A 12,125-nucleotide genomic window follows, 5' to 3' on the forward strand; every position below is an offset into this window, starting at 1 on the left:
ATCATGTTTGAGTGGGAGAGAGACGCAAGGCATTCGCCGGTCCGGCGGGCCTCTCTCTCGTTCGGTGACTCATCGTAACAGACGTGAGCGGGCGTTACACTTTTTCATGAATGACTCCGAGCCACAACCTAATTTAAGACGTTGTCACGTCAAAACTTATATAATTTATATTAAAACAGTTAATAAAAGGTTTTACGTAAAAAATTGACTGAGATATATTTATGCGTTTGAAAATAGCCATTTTTTAATTTTTTTTAATCAAAAGTATTACAGTGGAACTTGCATATAACGGCGTCGGTAGTTACGTCATCTCGATTGTAACGTCAATTTTTAAGAGGTCCGGCCAAAAACTATTCGATAATATTATTAAAAACCAGGTTTTATCGGTTAAAAATAAAGTAAGCCTCGTCTATAGCGTCATAAAATTGTACAGTAGGTTGTCACTTTTTATTTTATGAAAAATAAAGTGCAATGCGTTTCCGGCTTTGTGGCATTGTTCCTTCTAAGAATGCGAGAAAGCCCGATTATCCCTTCTGTGTACAGTTGTGACCTTGACAGTTCTACAATTTTTCATTTATCAGTGCCATCTGAACAGTCCAATTTTCTGTTTCAGAACAGCCAGTTTAAGAAATTTTCGCTACCGTGAAATTGTGTTTAATTTAGCAATTAACTTTTTATTTTTTTAATATGGCTATTATAGGTTATTAAAGAAAACTTTAAACTACAGAAAAACTTTATTTTTTCGAAAGGGTTGTGCAGAAGAAAATAACTGACTTTTTGAAAAATGAAGGTTTCATATACATGATCTGTTTTGTTTCTTAATTTTTTTATCCGCTGCAGCTGTAATAATAAATAATGCTGCAATAAAAGTTTACCTCGTTAATACTTCATTTTTTACCTTTTTTATAACGTTACTCTGATATAGCGTAATTTTTTTACCCATCAATGACGCTATAACCAAGTTCCACTGTTTTTAGAATTTATACATGAAAAATTTTATATTACTATTTTTACAACAAAAATAGTAATTGCATGAAAAAATCTATTTTTATACAATGAATAATTTATCTAATAAAATCCTTTATAAAAAGGTATATTTATTTAAAAAAACCTTTTTGGGCTACATCACAGAACACGTTCGGAATCAATATTCCACCATCAGTGCTGCTACTAAGTACATATGTTTAACCACTTATGAGACATTAACTTTGAAGTTTCAGTCAAAAATGTTTTTTAGGTTACATAAGGTAAAATTTTGACTGTTGTTCACTGTTTTTTTTTGAATCCATATAAATTATCAATGGTTCCAACTGCAAGTTATTGGACAATAAATATTCTTTTGCTGACTCAACACTGGCTGGATAAAAAGGTATTTAGGTACCGCTATTTAGTTATTTATATGTTTCTAATCAAATAACAGATTCACAGGGACTTGAAAAATTTAAAGTCACCCATCTCCCAGCCAGTCATCATCATCATCATTGGTGCTACAGCCCTATAAAAGAGCCTCGACCTTCCCAAGTCTATTACGCCAGTCAGTTCTATCCATTGCCAACTGTTGCCAGTTTGCTGTGCCTATTTGTCTACCATCCTCATCTACACCATCCCTCCATCTGAGTTTTGGTCTACCCCTTTTTCTACTTCCCACAGGTTGTGACATAAGGATTCTTCTAGGAGGGTTGTTCTGCTGTGATCTTGCTAGATGTTCCAGATGCTCCAAACATCAATTTCACAGATGCCACCAAATATTCTTCTCAGGATCCTTCGTTCAAATATAAGCAGGAATCTCCCAGCCAGTACAGTGTACAAAATGACCAGTAAGGTGTGCTTGTGACAGAATCATACATTAAGGGGTTAAACTAATAAATACATGGGTGAAAACCCTTTAAACATTAATAAATTCGTTAAAAATTACATTGTTGCCGATAATTTTATAGGATGTTAAAGTTTTAAAAAAAATCACCAAAAATAACTACATTTTTCTTCAACTTTGGTCTTAATGCTTGTGTTTAAGGACTGAAATTTTGACCGACAAACACTATAAATTACATTAAAAATATACAAAATAAATTACAAAATATAAAGAGATATCTATTGTACTCATTACTTTAAAAACACTTACTTAAAGAAAACACATTTGCATTGAAACCTCTACAAAATATTTTTTGAATTGCAAAAATTTTACCCTTTCTATTTCATACCGGGATCGTTTTATGTGCATTTTCACTCCACATCATTCAAACCAGAATTAAATATTGTTACATTTAAATTATTTTCAAAAACTCTTACCCTATTTTGACATTTAAACTACAATTTTTGAATTGACATAAAGATATGTAAAATAATGTGACAAAAGTTTGAAGCACAAATTGTATAACAGTTTTATAACTTACCAAAAAAACTCAGGAAGTCTCATTTTGGCTCCCTTTATTCCAAATACAAAAAGATTTTTTTTAAATATTAAATATTAAGTATATCAATACCATCCTCTTATGAGATAATTGTAAGTAAAAGTGGATTTTGTCATTATTATCTATTTATAAATTAATGTGAAATTTCAAGTGTTCAACTGTCTTGTACTGATCAACAGCAAGAATGACAACATACTGTTAGGTACAGGTAAACAGGATATGGATATATTTCATATACCTATAACTAAATATACAGTAACTGATAAGGCAGTGCATATTATAATTATTAATGTACAAGATTTTCATTGGTATAAATAAAATAAATGTTGTTGATAAAGTGTAGTTATTAATTTTGTGATTTAATTCATAATTTGCATAAAATTTTTGATGATTATTCCGACCGTTACTTTATTAAGAAGATCAAAGTTCAAATTCGGTTTTTATTACTTGGAGGGGAATCAATATTTCATAATTATTACCGTAATTATCTACACGGCTACCTAACGTATATAAATAACATCGTTTAGATCATCCACTAAACTTTACACAAAATATTGAACTGTTGCAAACATATTAGCCTAGTAGTCACTTACATATTACTTTCCAGTATTCAAACTCAAGGTTTGCTGCCTCAAAAATATATTCTGTTCGAATTTTCAAGACATCATCTTATTTTCGGAAATTCATATTTTGTTGAATGTGGCATATCAGTTCTCATACATTAAAAATTAAAATGTTTAGTGGGGTTATGTTAACAAATATTGTTGTGACTCATTTGACGTAAAAAAACTATTTTAACGCCACAAAACACTAATTATGGAACCAACCTGTCGAGTCGGAACGTGAAACTATTTTTGCATAGATAAATTACACCTAGATTGGTAACAGGGATAGCCAAGGTCAAATCATGTTCGGATTAGGCGCCCATTCGCTTGGTGGCGCTGCTAGTCTCGTTCCTGCACGGAGTGAGTGTGCTGTGATCAAGTCAAAGTTGAGTTTAGACAAATACGGCGCCATATTTGTATTTGTTTTATTTTTTATAATTTATTTTATAATTTAAAATTTTTTGTATAAATAGTGCAAAATCGTACAATTTTCGACGATTTTTTATTATGGAATCGAACACATTACATGGAATAACAATGTAGAGACGAAGAACTGAACAAAAAAGATGTGTTCCAGATTGCATGGATACTACCAAAGAATATAGACGCTTAAGCGTCTATATTCTTTGATACTACTTTTTTAAGTCCAGGACATTATATGGATATGTTTGATAAATGGGTGAATGCTGTTAAGAGCCCTAATTAGAGAATGCTGCAAAAGAAACTGTTTATAACAATTTTCGTGTATGCGCTAGTCATTTTAAAGAGGAAGATATAGTCAATGTTGGAAATAGCGGTATTACGAGAACAGCCGTTCCGAGTTTGTTTTTACCAGGACCAGGTAAGAACTATTATACCACTGACCTATATTCTTATTCACATTATATCTGACCTTTTACTATAAAATTAGTTTATAAATTTAACCTAAAATTATATATTATAAAACCAGTCTTACTTAGCTTAGTATTTGAATTATTTGTAGGTGGTGGTTCAACAACTATCTTAAAAAGCATCACCTTAGAGAGGGTTCGGCATAAATTTCTACAGGTGTGCGCCTTTCAAAGTTGGATTAGATTAGCAGACCATGACTACACTATCATGGAGAGGTCTATGAGCTTGCCTGCTTTAAGTATGAGGAGGGATCTGTCCCTCTCTTGTGAGTGAGATTGGTCTTAGAGTACCATATTATAATACCTACCATGGTTTGCCTCATCTATGTACTTTTAATGTTCCATTTTGTAAAACAACCTATGGTGCTAATAGCCCACTGAATAGATACTTATCTTTGTTAAACAACCTAAATGTAAATGTATTTAATATGTCCCTCAATAAATATATAAATATTAGTAGAAGAGTTACTGGTACCATAGAGTTTGGAAACTTAACTGTGTAAAATACTTCATGTTTTTATTGTAACTAGGTAATACTTTACATATTTTTTTATTTTTGTTATGTTATTTTTCCATCTTTATTGTTTGTGCTGGATTTTAGAATCATAGAACTAACTGTTGGGTTTATAGGTTTTAAAATGTCATTACATCTTTAATTATATATATATATATATATATATATATATATATATATATATATATATATATATATATATATATATATATATATATATTGTTATGATGTGTTTTTTTTTTGTTTGAATGATGAGCAATGAGTATTTTTAATAATATATAGGGTTTTTATCGCGGTTCTCAAAGAATTAGCTTGTAAGTACTTTTTTAAATTATCTTTATTATAACTATTATGAAACACACATATATATCTAACTTAGCCAATGTAAATTTAAAATAAACTATCTTTAAATTGATATTCTTATAAAACTAATTAAATTCTATAGACAATGTAAAATTTAAACAAACTATCTTCAAAATTGAAATTGTTATGACACTAACTAAATTATATTAACAAAATTTTGTACCTTTCTTTCACTGAATGCCTAAATGAACTGTTTTCTACTATATATATATTCTAATCACCACTGAATGTCTTCGTACTTCAGTTATCCTTGTTTTTGTGAAATTATTTTTTTTCAATTATCAGCTTCTACCAATTTAAGATATAGTTTTCTTCACCAGCATTTATACACCACCAACCAAACACCATTTATATTTATTCTTCTTTTCAATATACCAATATCCAATTATTATAAGTTGATTTATACTAATCTCCAACCATAATATAAGTTAATTTCTTCCAATATACTTTTTTTAATCTTCAATAATTATTTGTGTATAATTATAAATGTGCATTAAATTATATGCATAATTTTTAATCTTCATTTAACTCACTATATTAAACAATTTGACTATTTGTACCTGATTCACTGACTCCAACTAACTTTCATATTTCTTACTAAACTTTTCTGACTGACTTCTTGAAAATTCTGAACAATTTACTTCACTAAATGTGTCTAATAACTTTCATAATAAACTGGCCTGACTTCTGACTAAAAACTTCCAAAAACTGCCAAAAACTCTTCTGACTGCACTATCTACAACTTTTCTGACTAAAAACTTTCAAAAACTGCCAAAAACTCTTCTGACTGCACTATCTACAACTTTTCTGACTAAAAACTTTCAAAAACTCCTTTTCTGAATAAAAAACTGCCAAAAACTCTTCTGACTGCACTATCTAAAACTTTTCTGACTAAAAACTTCCAAAAACTGCCAAAAACTCTTCTGACTGCACTATCTACAACTTTTCTGACTAAAAACTTTCAAAAACTGCCAAAAACTCTTCTGACTGCACTATCTACAACTTTTCTGACTAAAAACTTTCAAAAACTGCCATCTTGAATCCAAATCACGGGTATTTATATCTTTTGGACATTCTAGAACCATCTCGTAAGAGATCATGTTCCAATTTGTTCTATTTCATACTTGTATGAATTTTCTGGAACAAACCATTTCGCAAACATGGCCATCTCCGGAGATCCAGAGAATTCCATTCTTTTCTATTAATAATTTTGTTTACATTTAGGCTTTTCAGATCAGAATATATAATTAAATTAGTAACTTAACATTCTAATTTAATAAAATACACATTTCAAACAATATATTATTATAACCCACTTTATATTCGTAAATATTTTTAAACGTCACTTCAGAGTATAAATATCTGTCAATCTCCGAGAGTATTTTTGGTTGCCTAAGCACATGGCTCACTTATATATATTTACAATATTAAAATACAACTTTTTACAATTATTATGCTAATTTATTAAAAATGCCCTCACATAAATATATTTTTATTAAATTCTCTAGTATATAACTTATTTAAAACAACCAAATATCTAATATTATGTAGTATATAACGTATAAATTATTTTCTATAAACCCTAATCGTCACAATACCCCAAAAATAATATTTAAAATAAATAATTTACTTATTATTTTTTCAAATATTAATTTTCTCATACCTTATTAAATTTAATAAATCAAATTTTTTTTTATTTATTTAAAATGTGTTAAATACATCCCTGTTCGCTGTCTATGTCAAAACAGAGAACAACGGATCACAGTTCGGCTATTCTATAGTCAAACTGTCATGTCAAATGGAGAATGGATTTTATCAGAGAATAAAATATAACCTTAATTAAAAATATAATGGATATTGTGTTCTGTTTATTTATAGACAAAATCTAGGAATTGTTTCCATTCAAAAGGCTTTCATCCATATAAATTGGTAAGTTTTACACTTTTTATACAGACATTTACACAATCAATTCTGTATCTAACCCCAAATTATGATTTTTAGGGTACCAAACAATTTCCATATGTACACAATTCAACAAGTATGATGTCAAATTTATTCACAACAATGAAATCTACCATCTATTTAACAAATCAAGTCTATTGAATAAAATGGATATATCAGTAATCTGTTATAGTAACAGTAAGTATTTGTATATTAGTGTTAAAAGGTATAGAAAAAATTATTCAATCTCTTCATGATTCTTAAAGATGTCATTGATATGAAACAGGCCTCTTAGTCTGTTCTCTGCATCTATTAACACATAACTATTTAGTCCATTCTGATTTTCAATTGTATATGGACCTTCAAACATTGGTTGTAATTTCTTACAACGGTTTTCTTTAACATTACTTTTTCTAAGTGAACGAATTAACACTAGGTCTCCTTTTTGAAATGTGATTGGTTTTTTTATATTTCGATTTTGTCTTCTGATATATTTTTCAGCTTTCCTCCTAATTCGGTTATTCACTTTCTGCATTACTTGTTCTAACATATCCTGATTATATTCACTAATCCACTTTCTGTTTCCTATATGGCCAAACATTAAATATTCTGGTACTTCTTCTGTATTCAACTTATGTGTATTATTTAAAAAATACTCTACTTGTGGTATATGTTGCTGCCAAGTTTCATGTTGGTTTTGGCACAGTATCCTTAAATATTTTATAACTTCTTTAATATATCTTTCTGCAGGATTTGCCTGAGGATGTCTGATACTTGTAAAATGAATGTTGATTCCGCTTTTTCTCACAAAATGTCCGAAATTTTTGGTTGTTAAAATATGTAGCATTATCTATTATGCAATTTCTAAATGGTCCTATTTCTTCGAAAAATTGATATAATATATAATTTTAATGTTTTAACATTTGTTCTGGAGGCAGGGATATAGTTAATAAATTTTGTATATAAATCAACTATCACTAGTATTATGCTTTTTTCCTGTTGGACTGAGAACTAAATTTGAAATAAAATCCATGGAAACTGTATTTAATTTTTCATATACAACATTAGATTTATATGTGTTCTGGTTTTTGAAATTCTTTTCTTTGTTTAGTTGACATATTGGGCATTGGGTAGTAATTCTTTTGCTATACTTATGTCATTCTTTGCAAAATAATTGTCCCTAAATAGCATCCATAGCTTTCTTGAACCAATATGCATATAATCGTTATGTAAATTTTTCAATATTTTCTTTGCTAAAGTTCTAGTTATTACATATACTTCTATGCCATTTATTATTTTATAATATACTCCATCTTTCCTAAGGACTTTTTGTTTTTCACTCAAATTGATCTGATCTCTTATAATTTCTTCTTTAGAATATAATCCAGAGTACTTTCTTACTAATTGATTTAGTCCAATTTTTATTGTTCGCTGCCCTTTTTGTGGTGTATTTTCTAACCTTGATAAAGCATCTGCCACTATATTGGATTTTCCAGAAATGTATTTGATTCAAAGCAGTATTCACTAAGTATTAGACTCCACCGATGTATTCTACTGTTTCTCATATTTGTTATTTAATATAGACGTTAAAGCTTGGTGATCTGTTTCTATTGTAAATTCATTACCCAACAAATAAAATCTTAATTTTGTGACACAGTGTATTATACTTGCTAGTTCTAATTCTGAAACTGAGTAACCCTTTTCATGTGGCTTTGTGATTCTTGAAATGAATTGTATTGGGTATTCGACCCCATCATGTATTTGTAATAATACCCCTGATAATCTCTCTATTGATGCATCTGTTCTTAATATGAATGGCTGTGTGTAGTCAGGATAGTATATTTTCAAATTTGACAGAAAAATGTTTTTAATTTCTTGGAATGCTAGTTCTCTTCTCTGATCCCATCTCCATTTTACACCTTTTCTCAGTAGTTCAAGTAATGGAATTTCTTTTATACTTAGATCTGGTATCATCCTTTTATAATAATTAATTATTCCAATATAATCCTCTTAAAGTTCTTAAATTGTGTGGTGTTTTATATTCCTGAATGACTTGTGTCCGTTCTGGATCCATTTCGATTCCTTAGTGTTAAGTTTATAACCTAGATATATGACTTCTTTTTGAAAAAATGTACATTTTTCTTGATTTGATTTTTAGTCCAACTTTGTCTAATCTATTTATTATAATTTTTAGGTGTTGCTCATGATCTTCAGCCGTTTAGAAAAAATTAATATATCATCAATGTAGTGAATTACAAAATGTTCATATTGATCCAAAATATCATGACAGACATCTACATAGAGCACTGCAAGATGATTGAAGTCCAAATGGTACTACTTTGAATTGATATACTACTCCATCTATCTGAAATCCTGTATACTGTCTACTTTTTCTTTCTAGAGGTATAAAGCTATGCTGTAAATCAATTTTAGTGAAAAATGACATTCCTGTAATTCTTCCTAATATTCCATCTATACTCATTGGTGCTTCAAATTGCTTTTCAGTAATCTTGTTAATATTCCTTGCATCCAAACATAACCTGATTTCACCTGATCTTTTTCGTACTACTACTATGGGGTTGATAAAACATGTGTCTGCCTTCTCAATGATCCCATCTTCTAACATATTATTAATTGTTTTGTTTACTTCTTCTTTGTATTTATATGGTATTGGGTATGATTTTGTTTTAAAATCTTTTTCTTCTTTAACTTTTATACTATGGATATAATTTTGTGCAATTCTATTTTCTTTATTGACAAGTCCCTTGTGTTGCTGCAATATGGAAATGACTATTGATTTATATTCTTCAGGGCAATTTAAAACTTTCATCATATCTTCTTCTTTACAAATAACATTATTCTTCAATATGTACTCATTATTCCTTGCTTCCAATTTTACGCACTCCGCCTCGTAGGCATCCATCTGCTTAAAACTTCCATTCCTTAAATATTCACTACAATAATTATTCTTTACATTCTTTTGGGACATTTCCCTATCATCAAAATACATTTCTTCTTCATAAACATCATTATTTTCTTTTAATAATATCCTATCAACTCTTATTCCTTCTTCCACCTCATCTTTCTGCATAAATTTAATTATTTGCCCTTCCAAAGTTACCATTTTTTTTTCAAAATCTATCTTTACTTTCTTCTTTTCTAATTCATCATTTCCCATTAATATATCAACACATAAATCCTTGACAATAAATCCTTGCATATTAATTTCTTTATTAAGAATATTAATTTTAAAATTGGCTAGTTTATCAATTTCACCCAACTTCTTATTATTTGCACCAATATTTTAATTTTTGGAATCTTTATTATATCTGATAGTTTTAATGTATTAAAAATAAAATTCTCCGAGACTAAAGTACTTTCTGAACCAGTATCTATCATAATTTTAATTATTTTATTTTTGGCCAAAGCATTTATATAAATTAAATTAATAGATTCAATAATTTTCTCTTCATCTAAAGAAATAAATTCAGAAGGTTTTTCATAATAGCAATGGCCTAACTTGTAATTCAGAAAGTTTACTGCACAAAATTTTGATTATTAGAATTGTCAGATTGTATCTGACCACTTGGATCTGATGTACTATGTCTTTCCCTACTATGACTTCTACTCACATTTTCTTGCCTTGTACGATTTCGTTCCCTGTCTTCGCAGCTCCTATTCCTTCGAACACAATTTACCTGTCTGTTATAGTTAGGTCGCTCTGTATTTCTTCTATTGTTAAAATCTTGTCTATTATTATTAGTACTGTTATTAAAATGTTGTCTATTATAATTAGTATTATTAAAATTTTGTCTATTATAACTAGTATTATTATTAAAGTTCTGTCTATTTGGATTAGTGTTAGTATTATTAAAATTTTGTAAATTATCAACATACCTAGTATTATTGTTATATGATTGTCTATATTGTTGATTATCATTTTATTATATTGAAAAGTATTGTTGTTTTTTCTGTTGTTATTATTACTTGTCATATTGCCTCTTTGTATTCTTTGAATAAAATTAATAAAACTATCTATTGTTTGAATATTTTGTACAGTTACGGTTTGCACAACATCAGCATCAAAATGTCTAGATACATTTAAGACTGTTTCATCCTCTCTAAGTGGTGGTTCTAAATATTTTGCAACTGTTATCAATTTCAATGCATAATCTACCATATTTGATTTTAAATTTTGATTATACTTTCCAAAATATAGAATTTCTCTAAACTTTGCTTGCTCTAATTCACCCCCAATAATAATTTAAAAATTTATTTTCAAATGTTTGAAAGTTATCTAAATCATTTTCAATACTAGCAAACCAAGTTGCTGCATTGTCATTTAATGTCACTCTAATATAATCTTTAATATCATTAATATTATTCACAAATCTTAATTTATGTTTTAAACTATTTATGTATACTCTAGGATGCAAATTTTTTATATTACCAGAGAATTTAATCCCAGTCTCATTTGTTAAATTTAAGTAAGGTCTCCCTATGTCTCTCATTTGTGAAATATCATCTATTCTCTGTTCCACATTTCTTATTTGATTACAATTTATTTGGATATTTTGTTGTATATCGTCTAATTTTTCTTCTGTGTTTCTCCTGTCTTCGTTAATTTTTACTTCTAAGTTACATTTCTGTAACTCTATTTTCTGTTCTATATCTATCTTATTATCTTGAATAATCCTCTTTACTTCTGTCCTCTCATTGTCTATCCTTTTCTTGTAGTCATTCCGTATACTTTTTATTTCATTTGCTACTTTTTTCTCTGCAGCTTCAAGTTTTTATCCATTTGTTTTACAATTTTATTATTATTATCTTCTATTTTCTTTTCTAATTTCTATAATTCTCTTCCAATTTCTGTTCCATTTTTTTCATGTCTTCTTTGACTTCTTTTGAATTCTCTTCCAATTTTTTCGTATTCTCTTCATTTTCTGTTCCATTTTTTTCATGTCTTCTTTGATTTCTTTGAATTCTCTTCCATTGTCTTGTTCATCTGCATCATTAATGACATCAAAGCTGCCATATTGACATTTTCCTCTCTTTCTGGATTCATTTCTGCAGTATCTTGTGGAACTTGAACTAAACTCTCCTCTTGTATAGGTTGTGTTTCTACTTCCACATCTTCTTCATTCTTTTTGCTTCTTGTACCTTTCTTTCCTTGAGACATTTGAGACTTTACTTGTTCAAATATAATTAAAATAAATTCTATAATTTTTCCTTCTACTGATAATTAATTTAATTATATGAGAGCACTTATCTTCCCAAACTAATTCTTTAAATAGAGAGCCACCGCGTTGGGCGCCAAAATTGTTATGATGTGTTTTTGTTTGAATGATGAGCAATGAGTATTTTTAATAATATAATATATATAGGGTTTTTATCGCGGTTC

The 12,125-nt window shown here is 28.6% G+C and overlaps 1 protein-coding gene across 4 annotated transcripts in view; it reads right to left on the reverse strand.

The window, feature by feature from the left end:
• Window positions 1–3,247, reverse strand: part of PIG-Wa (Phosphatidylinositol glycan anchor biosynthesis class W a) — a 31,782-nt gene extending 28,535 nt beyond the window's left edge. The window contains exon 1 of one of the 4 annotated variants that reach the window (XM_072527593.1): window positions 3,005–3,247. In XM_072527593.1, the coding sequence (XP_072383694.1) occupies window positions 3,005–3,006 (2 nt within the window). In that variant the 5' untranslated portion in view covers window positions 3,007–3,247. Of the gene's footprint in view, window positions 1–2,122; window positions 2,303–2,393; window positions 2,701–3,004 lie in introns of those variants that run through there. The other 3 variants (XM_072527591.1, XM_072527592.1, XM_072527594.1) reach the window with 3 other exon arrangements.
• Between the last annotated feature and the right edge of the window lie 8,878 nt (window positions 3,248–12,125).

This window comes from Diabrotica undecimpunctata, chromosome 3, assembly GCF_040954645.1.
Source record: "Diabrotica undecimpunctata isolate CICGRU chromosome 3, icDiaUnde3, whole genome shotgun sequence".
Taxonomy (NCBI): domain Eukaryota; kingdom Metazoa; phylum Arthropoda; class Insecta; order Coleoptera; family Chrysomelidae; genus Diabrotica; species Diabrotica undecimpunctata.